Below are 18,344 nucleotides of genomic sequence, written 5' to 3'. Positions count from 1 at the left end.
TTATTTTTTAAATTTTATTATGTTATGTTAATAACCATACAATACATCATTAGTTTTTGATGTAGTGATCCACGATCCATTGTTTTCGTATAACACCCAGTGCTCCATGCAGTACGTGCCCTCCTTAATACCCATCACCGGGCTAACCCATCCCCCCTCCCCCCTCCCCTCTAAAACCCTGTTTGTTTTTCAGGTCCATAGTCTCTCATGGTTCATCTCTCCCTCCAATTTCCCTCCCTTCATTTTTCCCTTCCTTCTCTTAATGTCCTCCATGTTATTCCTTATGTTCCACAAATAAGTGAAACCATATGATAATTGACTTTCTCTGCTTGACTTATTTCACTTAGCATAATCTCCTCCAGTCCCACCCATGTTGATGTAAAAGTTGGGTATTCATCTTTTCTGATGGCTGAGTAATATTCCATTGTATATATGGACCACATCTTCTTTATCCATTCATCTATTGAAGGGCATCTTGGCTCTTTCCACAGTTTGGCTATTGCGGACATTGCTGCTATGAACGTTGGGGTGCATATGGGCCTTCTTTTCACTACATCTGTGTCTTTGGGGTAAATACCCAGTAGTGCAATTGCTGGGTCATAGGGTAGCTCTATTTTTAAATTTTTGAGGAACCTCCACACTGTTTTCCAAAGTGACTGTACCAACTTGCATTCCAACAGTGTAAGAGGGTTCCCCTTTCTCCACAACCTCTCCAACATTTGTTGTTTCTTTCCCTGTCCATTTTGGCCATTCTAACTGGTGTAAGGTGGTATCTGTGTGGTTTTGATTTGGATTTCCCTGATGGCTAATGATGATGAACATTTTTTCATGTGTCTGTTAGCCATTTGTATGTCTTCTTCAGAGAAGTGTCTGTTCATCTCTTCTGCCCACTTTTTGACTTGATTATTTGTTTTTTGGGTGTTGAGTTTGAGAAGTTCTTTATAGATTTTGGATACCAGCCCTTTATCTGTAGTGTCATTTGCAAATATCTTCTCCCATTCTGTGGGTTGCCTCTTTGTTTTGTTGACTGTTTCCTTTGCTGTGCAGAAGCTTTTTATCTTGATGAAGTCCCAAAAGTTCATTTTTGCTTTTGTTTCACTAGCTTTTGGAGATGTATCTTGAAAGAAGTTGCTGTGGCCGATGTCAAAGAGGTTACTGCCTATGTTCTCCTCTAGGATTTTGATGGATTCCTGTCTCACATTGAGGTCTTTCATCCACTTTGAGTTTATCTTTGTGAATGGTGTTAGAGAATGGTCAAGTTTCATTCTTCTGCATGTGGCTGTCCAATTTTCCCAGCACCATTTATTGAAGAGACTGTCTTTTTTCCATTGCATGTTTTTTCCTGCTTTGTCAAAGATTATTTGACCATAGAGTTGAGGGTCCATATCTGGGTTCTCTATTCTGTTCCACTGGTCTGTATGTCTGTTTTTGTGCCAGTTCCATGCTGTCTTGGTGATCACTGCTTTGTAATATAGCTTGAAATCGGGCAATGTGATGCCCCCAGCTTTTTCTTTTTCAACATCTCCTTGGCGATTCAGGGTCTTTTCTGATTCCATACAAATTTTAGGATTGTTTGTTCCAGCACTTTGAAAAATGTCATTGGAATTTTGATCGGGATGGCATTTAAGGTATAGATTGCTCTGGGCAGCATAGACATTTTAACAATGTTTATTCTTCCGATCCATGAGCATGGAATATTTTTCCATCTTTTTGTGTCTTCTTCAATTTCTTTCATGAGTGTTTTGTAGTTCCTAGAGTATAGATCCTTTACCTCTTTGGTTAGGTTTATTCCGAGGTATCTTATGGTTTTTGGTGCTATTGTAAATGGAATCGTTCCTTTAATTTCTCTTTCAACAGTTGCGTTGTTAGTGTATAAGAAAGCAACTGATTTCTGTGCATTGATTTTGTATCCTGCCACATTACTGAATTGCTGGATGAGTTCTAGTAATTTGGGGGTGGAGTCTTTTGGGTTTTCCACAGAAAGTATCATGTCGTCTGCAAGAAGAGAGAGAGTTTGACTTCTTCTTTGCCAATTTGAATACCTTTTATTTCTTTTTGTTGTCTGATTGCTGTTGCTAGGACTTCTAGTACTATGTTGAACAACAGTGGTGAGAGTGGGCACCCTTGACGTGTTCCTGATCTTAAGGGAAAGGCTCTCAGCTTTTCCCCATTGAGGATGATATTCGCTGTGGGTTTTTCATAGATGGATTTTATGAGCTTGAGGAATGTTCCCTTTATCCCTATACTCTGGAGAGTTTTAATCAGGAAAGGATGTTGTATTTTGTCCAATGCTTTTTCTGCATCAATTGAGAGGACCATAGGGTTCTTCTCCCTCCTCTTATTAATGTGTTCTATCACATTGATTGATTTGCGAATGTTGAACCACCCTTGTATCCCGGGGATAAATCCCACTTGGTCGTGGTGGATGATCCTTTTAACGTATTGTTGGATCCTATTAGCTAGGATTTTGTTGAGGATTTTGGAATCCATATTCATCAGGGATATCGGTCTGAAATTCTCCTTTTTGATCGGGTCTTTGCCTGGTTTGGGGATTAAGGTAATGCTGGCCTCATAGAATGAGTTTGGAAGCTTTCCTTCTGTTTCTATTTTTTGAAACAGCTTCAGTAGAATAGGTATTATTTCTTCTTTGAATGTTTGGTAGAATTCCCCAGGGAATCCATCAGGCCCTGGACTTTTGTTTTTTGGGAGGTTTTTGATCACTGCTTCAATCTTGTTACTGGTTATTGGCCTATTCAGGTTGTCAATTTCTTCCTGTTTCAGTCTTCGCAGCTTATACGTTTCCAGGAAGGCCTCCATTTCATCCAGATTGCTCAGTTTATTGACATATAGTTGTTGATAATAATTTCTGATAATTGTTTCTATTTCCTTGGTGTTGGTCGTGATCTCTCCCCTTTCATTCATAATTTTATTAATTTGGGTCCTTTCTCTCTTCTTTTGGATAAGTCTGGCCAGTGGTTTATCAATCTTATTAATTCTTTCAAAGAACCAACTTCTAGTTTCATTGATCTGATCTACTGTGTTTCTGGTTTCTAATTCATTGATTTCTGCTCTAATTTTAATTATTTCTCTTCTAATGTGTGGCTTAGGTGTCGTTTGTTGCTTTTTCTCTAGTTCTTTAAGGTGTAGAGTTAGTTGGTGAATTCGGGATTTTTCTATTTTTTTGAGTGAGGCTTGGATGGCTATGTATTTCCCCCTTAGGACCGCCTTTGCAGTATCCCATAGGTTTTGGACCGATGGGTTTTCATTCTCATTGATTTCCATGAATTGTTTTAAGTTCTTCTTTGATTTCTTGGTTGACCCAAACATTCTTGAGCAGAGTGGTCTTTAGCTTCCAAGTGTTTGAATTTCTGCCAAATTTTTTCTTGTGATTGAGTTCCAGTTTTAGAGCACTGTGGTCTGAGAATATGCAGGGAATAATCTCCGTCTTTTGGTATCGGTTGAGACCTGATTTGTGACCCAGTGTATGGTCTATTCTGGAGAAAGTTCCATGTGTGCTCGAGAAGAATGAGTATTCTGTTGTTTTAGGGTGGAATGTTCTGTAAATACCTATGAGATCCATCTGGTCCAATGTATCATTCAAAGCTCTTGTTTCCTTGTTGATTTTCTGCTTAGATGATCTGTCCATTGCTGAGAGTGGAGTATTGAGGTCTCCTACAATTAACGTATTCTTATCAATATGACTCTTTATTTTGGTTAACAGTTGGCTTATGTAGATGGCTGCTCCCATGTTGGGGGCATAGATATTTACAATTGTTAGATCTTCTTGTTGGATAGACCCTTTAAGAATGATATAGTGTCCTTCTGTGTCTCTTATTACAGATTTTAGTTTAAAATCTAATTTGTCTGATGTAAGAATTGCTACCCCAGCTTTCTTTTGAGGTCCGCTGGCATGGAAGATAGATCTCCATCCCTTCACTTTCAGTCTGGATGTATCTTTAGGTTCAAAATGAGTCTCTTGTAGACAGCATATGGATGGGTCCTGTCTTTTTATCCAATCTGCAACCCTGTGCCGTTTTATGGGAGCGTTTAGGCCATTCACGTTGAGAGTGATTATTGAAAGATATGAATTAATTGTCATCATGTTGCTTGTGAAGACATTGTTTTTATAGATTGTCCCTGTAAATTTCTGTTGTAGATCACTCTTGGGGTCTTTCTCCTTTTATAGAACCCCCCCTTAATATTTCTTGCAGGGCCGGCTAGTGGTCACATATTCTTTCAACTTCTGCCGGTCGTGGAAGCTCGGCATCTCTCCATCCATTCTAAATGAAAGCCTTGCCGGATAAAGTATTCTTGGCTGCATGTTCTTCTCATTTAGTACCCTGAATATGTCTTGCCAGGCCTTTCTGGCTTGCCAGGTCTCTGTGGATAGGTCTGACGTTATTCTGATGTTCCTCCCTCTGTACGTAAGGAATCTCTTCCCCCTAACTGCTCTTAAGATGGTTTCCTTGGTTCTAAGATTTGCAAGTTTTACTATTACATGCCGGGGTGTTGGCCTGTTTTCCTTGATCTTAGGAGGGGTCCTCTCTGCCTCTAGGACTCGAATGTTTGTTTCATTCCCCAGATTAGGGAAGTTCTCAGCTACGATTTGCTCAAATACATCTTCTAGCCCTCTCTCTCTCTCCACTCCCTCCGGGATTCCAATGATTCTGACATTGGAACGCCTCATGGTGTCACTTATTTCTCTGATTCTATTTTCATGGATTCTGAGTTGTTTTTCCCTGGCCTCCTCTTTTCCCTTTTTATCTATTATACTGTCTTCCAGATCGCTTATTCTCTCTTCTGTCTCAGTTACCCTAGCTGTTAGATTATCTAGATTGGATTGGATCTCATTGATAGCATTTTTAAGTTCTGCCAATTCCCCTTTTATTTCTGCCCTTAGAGACTCTATGTTGCCATTAATTGATTTCTCCATTCTAGCCATTGTCTTCACAATTGCTAGCCTGAATTCCATCTCCGACATCTTGGTTATATCTGCATCCATTTGTAAATCTGCAGCATAAGTCATAATCTCTGAGTCTTTTCTGTTTTGGGGGCTCCTCCTCCTAGTCATTCTGTTGATGGGTGTTTGAGGGAATGTATAGAGTCCAAATTATTGACCAGAACCCAAGCAAGATGCACCTGTTTTCTTGGGACCTTAGGGTTGCTGGCCTCTTGTTTTCCCAGCCTGTCTTCTGCGGGAGGGGCCTGCCGCGCTGTTACTCAGGCAACCCTGTTTGGGCGGAGTTGCCCTGCGCCCCTGTGACGGGGGATGGGCTCAGTGGGAGGGAATCAGTCTTTGGGGCTTTTGTTCTCTGGCGCCTTTCCCTGGGGACTTTCCGCGTATGTTCCGCGAGTCAGAGCAGAAGAGACCGTTTCCAACCCTCTGCCTCAGAGCAGAGAGACCTCAGTCTGTTCTTCAGTGAGCTCTCCAGGCCACACCGTCTCCGTTTCTGTCCGTGCTGCTATAAACTGCAGCGTCCTGGGTTGTGCGCCCCTCCGCAGCGCTCCCAGTGCTCCAGGTCGGGGCACGTCTCTGCCCTTTGTGCTTCTAAAACCACCAGCTGGTCCCAGTTCGCGCGCACGACTCCGCCGCTTGGGGTCCTGTCCTGGGGACTGCAGTTCACGTGTGCGCGACTCCGCCGCACTTGGGGTTTCCACCCCTGAGGTTGCAGTTCACCAGCGGGACCCCGGCGCACCGGGTTTCTGTCTCGGAGGCTGCAGTGCGTGTGCGCGTGACTGTCGCTCCGGGTTTCTGTCCCGGCGGCTGCGGTTCACGTGCACGCGACCCCGCCGGTCTGGCCCTCCACCCCGGGGGCTGCCCTAAAGTCCTTTCCCAACGCTACTGGTCTGCGAGTCTGTGCCTGTCCGCAGCGCGCGAGGCTGTCACTCACCGGCGGTGCAGGATCCCCACGTCCAGGCACCCTCCTGCTGCCGTTTATCCTCCGGTATCTGCCCGCAGAATCACGGCTCTCTGCTTTGTACCTCAAAACCAACCGCCTGCGATACTCTGTTTGAAGAGATCCAGATCTTCTTACATCTCAGGCTGGTTTCATGGGTGCTCAGAGTGGTCTGGTAGATATCCAGCTCAATTCCGGGGACCCAGTTTAAATAGGGTCCCCTACTCCTCCGCCATCTTTCCCCCCCTATACTAGCTGTCTTATTTCAAGGATATCAACCTCCCTGGCTGTCACAATCCCATGGGTTATCACGTTAATGACATCAGGCTGATTGTACCCAGTGGGCAAGAATTTCCGTTATGCTATGTGCCTTCGTAAGTCACATGTATGTCACAGGGTGGACAGAGAATTTATGAAAGCTCAGAGACCTGCTACATCAACAAAGTCTTCGGGTCCAAAGGTCCCCTCCATGTGAAAGACAAATTGCTTCACCTCGTAACCCCTATTAACTAAAACGTAGGCAGAAGTTTGCTGAGCTTTTTTAGTTTTAGAGGTAACATATACAACACGTATGTGTTCTGCTCTAAAAAGAGTATCAGGTGTGGTGTCAGAAAGAAGTAGGATCCAGATCAGGGGAAGCCTCTGCAACTGCTCCAAGCCAGAACCACACGGGCCTTTGTTCCCACAGACCTAAAAGTATTCAAAGTGCCTGCAGTAGATCCAAATGCTGCAGAATGCATCTGGCACACTCCGCTAGGAAAACACAGTGGAAGCCTCTAGTGTTTTGGAGCAGAGCCATGTCTTCTTCAGACAGTAACTAATCTCCTTTGGAAAAACTGTTCTTGGCTTGCTTATAGAGACTAAGATTCTAACCACAGAATATCAAGTGATCATAAGACCTCAAGTTTTATCTAATATACATACCCATGAGTTGGACAAGTGCAAGAACACTCTATCATCAAATGAAAGTGGTATAAAAGCGGTCAGCCGCAAGACAATCCTGAACCCCCATCTGGGTTGTACAAACAAATGGCTCATATTCCCACTGCACCTACTCTTCTGTGCTGCATTTCTCCCTCCAATCATACCTATGGCCTCTGGGGAGCTCCCCATGACCAGTGGTCTGAGGAGAAAAAGAATTCAAGGTTGATTTAGAGATGGTTTCTCATGCCAGCACTAGTTATTATTATTATTTTTTTATTTTTTAAAAGACTTTATTTACTTATTTGAGAGAGAACAAGTGGGGGAGCAGAGGCAGAAGCAGATTCCCTGCGGAGCAGGGAGCCCAACACAGGACTTGATCCCAGGACCCTGGGATCATGACCTGAGCCGAAGGCAGTCGCTTAACCGATTGAGCCACCCAGGTACCCGGTGCCAGCACTAGTTATAAAAGTGGTTTGCTAAGTCATTATATCTCCACAAAGGGGTGACTCTGAGAGAAGAAAGAAATCTTTTACTGTAGGCCAAACTTCAAGCAGTATATCTATCCGATTTCCACTTTATGTCAAAGGAAAGATGGTGAGTTGGGGCAGCTGGGTGGCTCAGTCAGTTAAGCATCCGACTGTTGATTTCAGCTCAGGTCATGATCTCAGGGTTGTGGGATCAAGTCCCGCATCAGACTCTGGGCTCAGCGCAGAATCTGCTTGAGATTCTCTCTCTCCCTCTCCCTTTGCTCCTTCCCCATGCGTGCTCTCTCTTTCTCAAATAAATAAATGAATAAAATCTAAAAAAAAAAAAAGAACTCTATCAAAATATGAGCAGTAACTAACTGCTGGCCTTGATGACCAGAGACTTGGAAAAAATAAAATTGGAAGACTGGTAACAAGAAGGTCTGGAGAAGAGGTGGTGGATGGACCTCTCAGGATGGATAAAGAGCATGAGACTATTTTCATTCCATACAAATGTAGACTAAAGAGCAATGATCAAGGGATAAAAGGACTCCATATGCTGATGAACATACTATTATATCAGAAATGGAAGTTATGAATAGGTCCAAGAACATAGTCTGATATATCTGTGTCATTGCTAAGTCCTCAGTCTGTCAATACCCAAGATCAACTCTGAGCTTCTACCACGGCATCATAATCCAGGGAGTATGGAGTCATCCACCAAGTGACAAGTGACAAGTTAAGGATTAATTCCTTTTACCAGGGAAAAGAGCAGCGATCTCTCTATTCCAGAATAGTTGGTTTATCTTGGATACAGATTTATCACCTTTGTTCATATTGCTTTGCCAGTACCACCATCTGGGGAATTACTCCCCTTCATGGTATCTCACACAATACTATTTTGCTGTACAAGAAGTGAGACAACTGACGCACCCCACAGGATTTGTCAGTCTTAGGATGAATCCCTTCAGTCCCGAAATAGTGGACCTTACATAATGATGGCCTACAGAAGACACTATTTTAAACCCACTCTAAGAAGATACCTTAAGAGTTAGAGATTCTAGTATATGCTCTGAACCACTGGTCAGTGTATGGTCCATTGTTCACCACAGCTAGAGTATATGGGTCCAGAAACCTAGGAGCTGGAGTGGCTCTTCTCTTATACTTAATGAGGTGGCAGTGGCTTCTTATTCCCTTTACATCTCTAGGAGTGGCATCAGAGGTAGCTGTTAGCACAGTGGAGCAGGACTTATTGGGACTTATTCTAAGAGGCAAAGCCTAGAACCTTCAGTCATTCCAGTATTTTGTAAGCACCAAAATCCCTGTATGGAAATCCCTTCCTGCTTAAAACATCTAGAGTGCTTTCTGTTTCTTGCACTTAACCTTGATTGACATAAGAATAGAGAAATGTGACCTGAATGAATCATTTTTTTTTAGATTTTTATCTAATAATGCTATGGTATCCAAATCTTTGCATTCTGATGCATTCTTTATTCAAAGATACCATTCAGCAGTTCTACCTACCAAGTAAGTTAATAACGCCATCATTGTAGCAAGCAAAAAGTTTGATAAGATCTTTGAAAAGAAGCATAAATGCAGCATTTATGACACCATTTGTTAGCTCATTTGGATGCACCTAGAAAAAGATAAAAATTTAATATGTTAATTATATGTTATCAAATGACAATTTTTCTCAAAGCACATGAAAATGTCTCAAGTGATCACTAAGAAATTAATTCACATTCTACAAATCTTCTTACACGTCAGAATATTTTATTTTCATGGATCAGATATGTTTATCTGAACTTTTCATTTTGAAATAACCATAAATCCACATGCAGCTGTAAAAAAATACAGAGATTCTATGTACCATTTACCCAGTTTCTCCCAATGGTAACATCTTACAAAACTACTGTACAATATCACAACCAGGATATTGAGATTGCTGCAATCCACAGGTTTTATTCAGATTTCCCCAGTTTCACTTATACTCCTTGGGTGGGGGAGCTTTTCTATATAATCTTATCACATGTGTAGGCCAGTGTATTTACCACCACACTCAAGATACGGGTATGGTTTTAAGAGACATGTCATGTTGGTATTTCCAGGAGGAAGGACCATGACCAGACAAAAACAATTCTCTTTGGTGGATGGTGTCATTTAAGCAGTCTATATAAAATGGCTTCTAAAAGCAGGCTAAGGTATTTAACTAGTTACTGAGGCTAAAGATACATCTTGCAGCTACTTCACCCTGTCAAACACCACAGGAGATCATCACCCTGCTCTGAACACAGGGTTCCAAGAATGCACTATTCGTATTTTTCCATGACTTAAGTAAACACCTGGGAAACTGCTCAGACAATCTGGATAACCACAGTCAACTCTACCATGCTAAGAGCCTACATGAAGTGTTCGTCTAGCTCATCAAAATGAAGGAGATCTCAATCTGCTTCCTGAGTAGATTTCCAGCTTTACCTATAGCCCACCTTCAAACAGAAGACAATACTAATTGTGTCACACACATTTTCTAGGGAGATACATACATCAAATTCAAGCAGTGCATCAATCTGTCCCTGCAGAATTGGCATACTCTTCAGTAGCTTTTCAGGAGCCATTGTCCTCATTACACCGTCGGCCCTATAATTGTTTTTAAAAAAGAAAAAGATGCAACTTCCTTGTATGTGGAAAATTCAAGACCACGTGCATTCTTCCAAACTGCACCCCCTCCATGTCCTTATTAATCCTGTGGGATGACTTTGAGATATTAAAAGGCTGTAGTTGATTCCCCTCTCTACACCACTTTCTCTCCCCCATTCTTGTTCTTCAAGCACACGGGCAGTGCTTTCTTTCTCTTTGCACTGCCCTCAGGAAGAAAGCAGTGTGTCTGTATAAAAGAGATCAGCTGAATTACTAGATGGACTTTTCCAAATCTATAACAGAGGTGTAGGTTTTGTGAATGCCAGTTTGTTTTTAAGAAAGAGAGAGAACACATGTCTTAGAAGTCTTCAAAACCTGTAGGACTGGGAGAACAGAGTGTATACTATTAACTATCAAGGGAAGAAAAATGCAAGCTGATATGTACAGTTTGGCCAAAAGGAGACAGAGTTTAACTAGCTGCTGAGGACACAACTGGAGGTTCATGCCAGAGGGTGCGTAAGACAGGGCACTGAACCCCATGACCACCCAGAGGACTCTTATGGAGCCCCTGCATCCAGTGATGGCCCAGCTGTGGCAGTATTGAAGTAGTTGAGAAAAATACCCAGCTTATGTCAATGGGCTAAAAATGGCAACTTTCAGGATCTCTCCTACTTCAAGGGTAGGGAAAGCATCCCAAAATATCCCTATGTGCACATACAGGGTGCAGAAGTTTCTAAGAAGGCTATGGACCTACTGCAGAAAGGCCACAATGCAGCCAGACACATCAGCTACGGCTGTCCAGGGCCATGTAAGAAGTTGGAGGAAGACACATGAACTAGAACCATCTATACTGAGAAGGGGGTAAAGTAAAAACCTTGATTTTATAGAATGTTCACCCACAAGAAACTAATTTATTTTGAACAGACAAGTTTAAATTGTTCAGCACCATGATTAAAACATAGTTGAAAGCTAAGGCTGGGTCACTATTAGAAAAACTGAGTGTTGTCTTTTTGTGTGAATTCTTGAGACTAAAATATTAAACCTTCTACAATACCTTGCCATTATTTCAAGTCAAGAACAGATACAAGATTTGCACAAATTTATGACTGAACACTTCTGATTAAATTCAACATCTATCTAGAGGGAAATAAATAATAATTATGAATTAAAATATAAGTGTTTCTGTTTCAGTGAGGTTTTCTTAATCAATGATTAGTATTAATAATCAGTTCAATTATGGTGTGCGTGTGTGTGTGTGATACCAGGACATTATTACCTCCCAAGAACAGATCTCCACCATATACACAGTTCAGTTTTACTTCAATCAAAACACACTGAAGTAACTATTGTAAACTAGAGCCACCATTCTTTGAACTCTGAATGTACTTTAAATTCGCTCCATTTAAAATTATTTAAAGGAATATACGTGCTTAAGAATTTTGAATTGAAATTAACAAATAAAATGTTATACCATCTCAATTCTGAGCAGCGAATCAGATTTTTTGCATGAAAATATAAATAAAGTAATGTATATTACAACTTCCAGGCTAACTTCTATAATACTATCAAGTCTCTTTTTTCAGGTGATTGTAAACTGGGCCTTCATGACCAAAATTATTTGGCATTTAAGCTAATAGTTAAGGTAAGTCAAGTAAGCCTCAAAGACTTACTCTGCTCAAATAAATATGAGAAAGAAAAAAACATACCCTTTCTTCACTCTGGCAAAATCAAATGCCATCTGTCTGTAAGAGAAAGCCTTTTCATTCAAATATCTACTATAGCGCCTTATGAAGGTAGACATATCATAACCTGGGGGGAGGGGCAGAAGAAGTAAAACTAATTAATAAAATACCTTCCCTTGTGCTTTGCTTAGTACCATTTTTTTTTTAAACTCTCCAAATGTAAATAATGCTAGAATGAGGTCAATAAAGGCACCAGAAAGGCCTCATTTAAAATCCTACTACAAGCAAAAATACTGTAGGCATGAGACATTCTAAGACATTTCAATTTCGTTATGCTACCATCCTTGTATGGAATGTCTTTTCTGATTTTTCCTTGCGTTTTTGTTCACCGTTTCAAGTAACAGGCTGTTTCAGGCTTAACACATGCAGCTATCTGAGAACTATCCACTTGCTTGGTGTGCTTGCCTTATACATAATAGGCAACCAATAAGTATGATGAATGAACATATGACTACAGTTTAAATTCTACTAATTTACAAAGAATGTTTAAGACTATAATCTTTTTCTTTAAATTAGGAAAGTACTGCCTTTTGTACTTTCATAAACAAACAACTGTGGGTCTAGAATACCGACTGTTAAGGTAAATACTGAAAAGGACAAAAAGTAAAATTAATATGTAATTTATATGCTGAGTTCTCTAACAATTAGATATTTTAAAGCTCTACAAAGTAACTAAATAATTACTTTTACATTTTTTCTTAAATACCCAACAGAACTACCAGCTATACTAATTATAAATTATGAACCTCACTTCAAAAACAAAAACAAAAACAAAAACAAAACCCTGCATCAAAAGCATTATCCAAAAAATTAGAAAACATAACTATTCTCACCATGGGATCCACTTTTGTCCAAAAAATTGCTGAGATTGAACAGTGTATTTCTAGAGGCCAAGTACTGGATAAATCTCTGAAAAACAAAAACTAGACTCATAACCAATATTCCCAAATCGTACCTTTAAACAATTTCTGATACTAAAGGATATTGCAAATTCTCATTGTTTTTTTTTTTTTACTCAGTTATAAAGTTTCTTAGTCTGCTGACTTTTTCTGAGGAGGAAAAAAGACTGAAAAGTACTCACTGAAATAGAATTAAATTTTATGATCTTTCATTTTTCATATAACAGAAACACTGCAGTTTAATGCGAGTCAGTAGGCATCCCATATAAAATGGGTAATTTTTATTTTATTAATGTTTTCCAAAATTAAATATTTTTGTAAAAGCAATTTTCACTTAAAGTGCAAAAGACTGTTCCTAATGGGAAAAATAATTTTATTGTTCCTTTCTCCTAACATTTTTGCCCACTAATATATTTATATGGTGTATACCTTTTAGGTCCCAGTAATATTTAATATTTCAATGTCCCCAAGAGAATGTCTAACTTAACATTTTTTTTTTTTAAATAGCTAAGTAGACGATTGAAATTGTACTCTTGGTGATTTTGAGCCATATATTTCCTCTTCTTTTTCTCCTAATTGGTGAAAAGTAGAAGAGCCCTCCTCCCCCCGCCAAACAAAGAAAAGTTAAGTTCACTTCATTTACCTCATTTCCATGCACCATGAGATGATGTGTTGTGACTAAAGCTTTAAATACAACCACCCAGCTACTGTTTGTTGCCCTCTCAAAGAGTGTGTCGGCCATCTGAGGAATATTAACATTGGTCTCATTGGTAGCCTGAATCAAATCTATGAAAGTAGAAGAAATCCAACAATAATATTAATCATTACATATGAAACTTCATTTCAAATGTTAAACAATTTAAACCTGTTTACTAAAACAGGAGTCCCCAAAATGCTTTGACAATAGCTAACAACCACATTAAAAAAAATTAAGCTATAATATTTTTACACATGCACACATAAATACATGATTTACCCAATGCATTTTATTTTTTCTTGAGTTTATTTTTTTCCATTGAATTCTCTTCTGTGTCCTTTCTAATTTTATCTGTTTTCTGGTACCAATGTCATTCTTTCAAATTACAAACTCCAGGAAAGCTAAGCCTCATGTTAATTCTTTTCTAGTACAATGTCTCAAACATGTAGACACTTATTCTATACACCATTTAAAGGCAATAACATAAATGTATTTCTTTGAAACATTAAGCAGCTAAATGCATACTTCACTTAGATTTTAAGTTTGATGGGTGCTAATAAATATACTTGCCACCTAAGTGGCAGAATGAGAGCAAACAGTTAAAAAAAAAAAAAATCCATTACACTTACCTAAGTTTCCAAATACCGTGCATGCATTAAATTACTATTATGTGACCTGAGTTTATAAGAGTAAATCTTTCAAATGCATTCACTGTCCACATTTACATATTATCTGTACGATTCCAGCTGTACCTCAGGGGAAAACATTTTTTTATATAGTGGCCAAGGTGGGCTGCCCAGCATTTAGAAAAAGTGGCGAGTGTTGTCAAAAAGTTATCTGAGGCAATCAAAGATCAATGTATTAAGGAACAGAAGCTAAGTCACACTGGGGCAGACTTCAGAGCGGTACAGTTGACCCTTGAACCACATGGGTTTGAGCTAAAGGGTCCACTTTCACACAGATTTTATTTTTTTACAGTCCAGTACCACAAATGTATTTTCTCTTGCTTTTGATTTTCTTAATAACTTTCTTTTCTCAATTTATTTTAAGGAATACAGTATATAACACATGTAACATAAAAAAAAATACGTGTTAATTATTTATGTTACCAGTAAGGATTTTGGAGGAGTCAAAAGTTATGCTCAGATTTTTGATTGTGCGGGTGGTTGACACCACTAACCCCCCGGGGATTGTTCAAGGGTCAACTGGTACTTCCTATAGCACAGTATGACCTCCTCAGGACAAGACTACAAGACTTCTCTCACAGGCCACACCCACCTTGCAGAGAACTGCATATGATACTCAGTTACAAGAGAATCCCACGCAACAAATGCAGAGACACAGACCCATCCTTTTCCTTATTCAAAATCCACACTCAGTAATCATTAAACTATACATTTGCTTTATGCATTTCTCCATTTTACAAAAAATAAAGTTTAAAGAAGTTGATACTCCATGTCGGAAATAAATTCTAGAGTAGAGGGTAACAATAACTGTTCTGAATTATAAATGGACCAGACCAGGCTTACTTTTTACTTTATTTTAAATTCCAGACATCATCCCTGTTCACTTTAACACCTTCCCTCAATGTTTTTCCTTTATTAGAATTCTGCTCATCCTTCAGGAAATCTTTCCTGGTCCCTTTTAAATGCAGCCCCACGTGGCCTCCTGCTGCTGTAAAACCTGAGGCATTTTGTTCCTGGTGGGAATGCAGGTTAGATGTGTATGGGCCATAGTTTCTCCCATACCAAAGCTCCTTGAGGGTGGAAACGGTCCCATCAATGTCTGTTTTCTGCGCAGAGCTTTGCAGAGCACTGTGCACAATAAACAACTGTTGAACAAAATGGGCAAAACCCCCCATACTTTAACCCAAAATATAAGCAAACAGTCCTTTAAAAAAGAAAAATCACTAAGCTGTGACACTGTTTTCTAAGACTATATCATGGGACTACTTTATACTTGAAATTCTCTGTCAGTCACAAACTTTTCTGTTCATTTATTTACTGAACTGGGCTCTGGGGGTACAGAAACATATTGCTGGTCAGAGGAGACAAGTACCTGTTCCCCTATATGAAATGAGTAAAGAGAGGCAGCAAGAGAGCAAAGAGAGCCCAGGTCCAGGGGCTACGTTAGCCCCTGTCTAGATGTACAACTCTGGCAAATTAAATGTCTCTTTGACTTAGGCCCTCATCTTTAAAATGGGAAGTAATAATTATTACCTTTCAGAACTATTACATGGACGGTAAAGTGTCTGAACATAGTAGGCACCCAAAATAAATGTTTGTAAATACTGTTATACACACACTGCATTATGAGAACAGAGTGGGACTAGGAAAGACTCCATGGGGAGGATCCTAAAGTCAGCTCTGCCATGGGAGAGGAGAAGGACATTTTTACCAAGTGTGCAAAGTGGGGAGCCCTGAGAGGTGGCGTGTCCTTGGAGAACTGTGGTGGTCTGGGGGCTAGGTATATGAGCAAGTGGTGGGAGGAACTTAACTAAAGAGCTAGGGGATGACCACTGAGGGATCTTACACATGACTGAAGAGTTTGGACTTCACTCTATGGACCAACAGGAGCCCTTGGAAGTATTTTAGCAGAGAGATATAAGATTTCATTTTTATAGTCAACAGCATCATTAGGCGACTACTAAATTCTATCTGCAAGCAGAGGCATAGAATAAGGAATAATTACCTTTGCCTGGAAAGATATACTAGAAGATAGGAAAAGAGTAAGTTAGAAAGCCCAGTTGAGAGTCAGATGAGGTTAACCTGGCTAATGAATAGGCAGTGGAAAATGGAGATAATGAATGGAGCAGAAAGATACTCAGTTCAGGAGGCTCAATTCATGGGATTTCCAGGTGAGCAAATGGATATTAGAGGGGAAGGGAAAAAGAATTGTGAACAATTTCAGATTTCTGATTTGGAGTCCAGGAAATGCTTTTTTTTACTGAAAAGGGAGGAAAGTTGGTTTCAAAGAAGAAACTATTTTGAACATAAACATTTGAAGTAGCTGCTGGAGATCTATGTTGAGATGTCTGATAAGGGACTGGAAGCTGTTCTAAAGTTCAGGACAAACATTTAACCTAGATACAAATTTGGGAGTCATCAGCAATGAAATGGGAGCTGAAATCATGTAAGTAGAAGAGGTAACCCAAAGATCCTACAAAAAAACAATGGAAATTATGTTATAAATAAGTAAAGAAATAATCAGAGCTAAGAAAGACCAACATTTAAGAGATGAATGGAAGAAAAGTGAGTGGAACAACAGTCAGATGGTAAACAGAAGCCCAGGAAAGTGAAATAGTGAGAGCTAATTAAGAAAAGAGCTTCGAAAATTCAGGAAGTGATTAGGGGTCACCAATGTCAACTACTACAGAGTTCTCACAAGCTGAACCTGAAGAACAGAATATGTATAACTATAGGACTGCTGCCGTGGGAAGGAAATAAAGCTCAAATATAAACTAGGTATGAGGGGGAGGGGGCCAAAGGAAGGTTTTTTGTGGTTTAAAGATGGGAGACACTTAAGTATGTTTAAGACCAAGTAGGAAAAGGCAAAAAGAGGTGAGGGTACAAAGAGAATAGAGATGACTTATAGGAAAGTTTAGAGGCAGAATGAGCTCTAGAATTCAGGGTTCAGATGTCAGAGTTAGCCTTAAAGAGGAAGGTCACACAGGAGGAGAGGTAAGGATGGGTGCTGGAGTGGAAATGGAAGAATGATCAGATAAAATGCTACTGAGAGGCATGTCCTTGATGAAGGAGAAGTTATAACTTCTATTAAATCTTGACCTTGGGGCGCCTGGGTGGCTCAGTCGTTAAGCGTCTGCCTTCCACTCAGGTCATGATCTCAGGGTCCTGGGATCGAGCCCCACATTGGGCTCCCTGCTCGGTGGGAAGCCTGCTTCTCCTTCTCCCACTCCCCCTGCTTGTGTTCCTTCTCTTGCTTTGTCTCTCTCTGTCAAATAAATAAATAAAATCTTTAAAAAAAAATCTTGACCTTAAAATATTCTTTTTAATATCCTATGTGAGGGGTTGGCAAACTACAGCTTGCTGGGCAATCTGGCTTGCTTCTTGTTTTGTAAATAAAGTTTTATTGGAACACGGCCATACCCATTTGTTTACATATTGTCTAAGGCTGCTTTCACGCTACAGTGACATAGTTGAATTGTTACAATACTCAACTCAAACTAAATTCAGTGGTCCACAAAGTCTAATATTTACTCTCTGATCCTTTACAGAAAATGTTTGCTGACCCCGTTCTGTCACTAAATGGGAAGTGTCTATAAAGCACCTCTGAGGCATAACAGAGATGAATGGCTAGCTCAAGGAAAAGCAATTGCGTGTTTGAACTGTGAGCTGAACTAACAACTTGTGTAAACTATCATTTTTTACTTGAAAGAATGACTGATAGACTTCAAACCATGGTGATTCTGACTTGGTATTCGGCAGTTACTTTCTCAACAATAAAGTGAGCCTGTCACTTCAAATAAAACAAATGACAGTACTGGTTGCCAATGATAAAATTCAATCTTTTGAGTAAAAATCAGAATTTTAGAAAACTTGTGTTGGCCACAGTAAGCTTCACAATTTTCCAGTTCTCTGATAAGATCGTTGGTGACACTTGTTCATATTATATAATGAAATATGAAAACATTTTGGAAGACGTATCTCAGTGAACTGATATTTTTAATTTTTTAAAAGATTTTATTTATTTGTCAGAGAGAGAGGGAGAGACAGAACAAGCACAAGCAGGGGGAGTGACAGGCAGAGGAAGAAACAGGCTCCCTGCATAGCAAGGAGCCCGATGCAGGACTCAATCCCAGTACCTTGGGATCACGACCTGAGCCAAAGGCAGATGCTTAACCGACTGAGCCACTCAGGCATCCCAAACTGGCATTTTTTAAATGACTAGTATGTAATGTCACAAAATAATACATTCAATTAATGCAAAGTAAAGATAGACCAATGCCAAAAGATCTTAATGTAACAGAGTCCAAAAAAATCCACTGATGTAGTTTCAGAATCAATATTGCAATTTAAATTCAAGAAAATAGCACTTAAAGAGTTATAGTATAGTATCAAAGAAGG

General features: G+C 39.7%; 1 protein-coding gene across 1 annotated transcript in view; it reads right to left on the bottom strand.

Annotated features, from left to right (window-relative positions):
* Positions 1–18,344, bottom strand: part of SNAP91 (synaptosome associated protein 91) — a 146,871-nt gene that overhangs the window by 81,232 nt on the left and 47,295 nt on the right. Inside the window, exons 3-7 of the mRNA XM_036101007.2 lie at positions 13,207–13,349; positions 12,498–12,573; positions 11,629–11,731; positions 9,829–9,922; positions 8,810–8,921 (exon numbers count right to left, since the gene is read on the bottom strand). Of these exons, the coding sequence (XP_035956900.2) occupies positions 8,810–8,921; positions 9,829–9,922; positions 11,629–11,731; positions 12,498–12,573; positions 13,207–13,349 (528 nt within the window). The remainder of the gene's footprint in view (positions 1–8,809; positions 8,922–9,828; positions 9,923–11,628; positions 11,732–12,497; positions 12,574–13,206; positions 13,350–18,344) is intronic.

The sequence above is a fragment of the Halichoerus grypus genome, chromosome 9, assembly GCF_964656455.1.
Source record: "Halichoerus grypus chromosome 9, mHalGry1.hap1.1, whole genome shotgun sequence".
In the NCBI taxonomy this organism is placed as follows: Eukaryota; Metazoa; Chordata; class Mammalia; order Carnivora; family Phocidae; genus Halichoerus; species Halichoerus grypus.
Note: the sequence above shows the minus strand (reverse complement) of the source record. Positions and strands in the feature narration are given on the sequence as shown.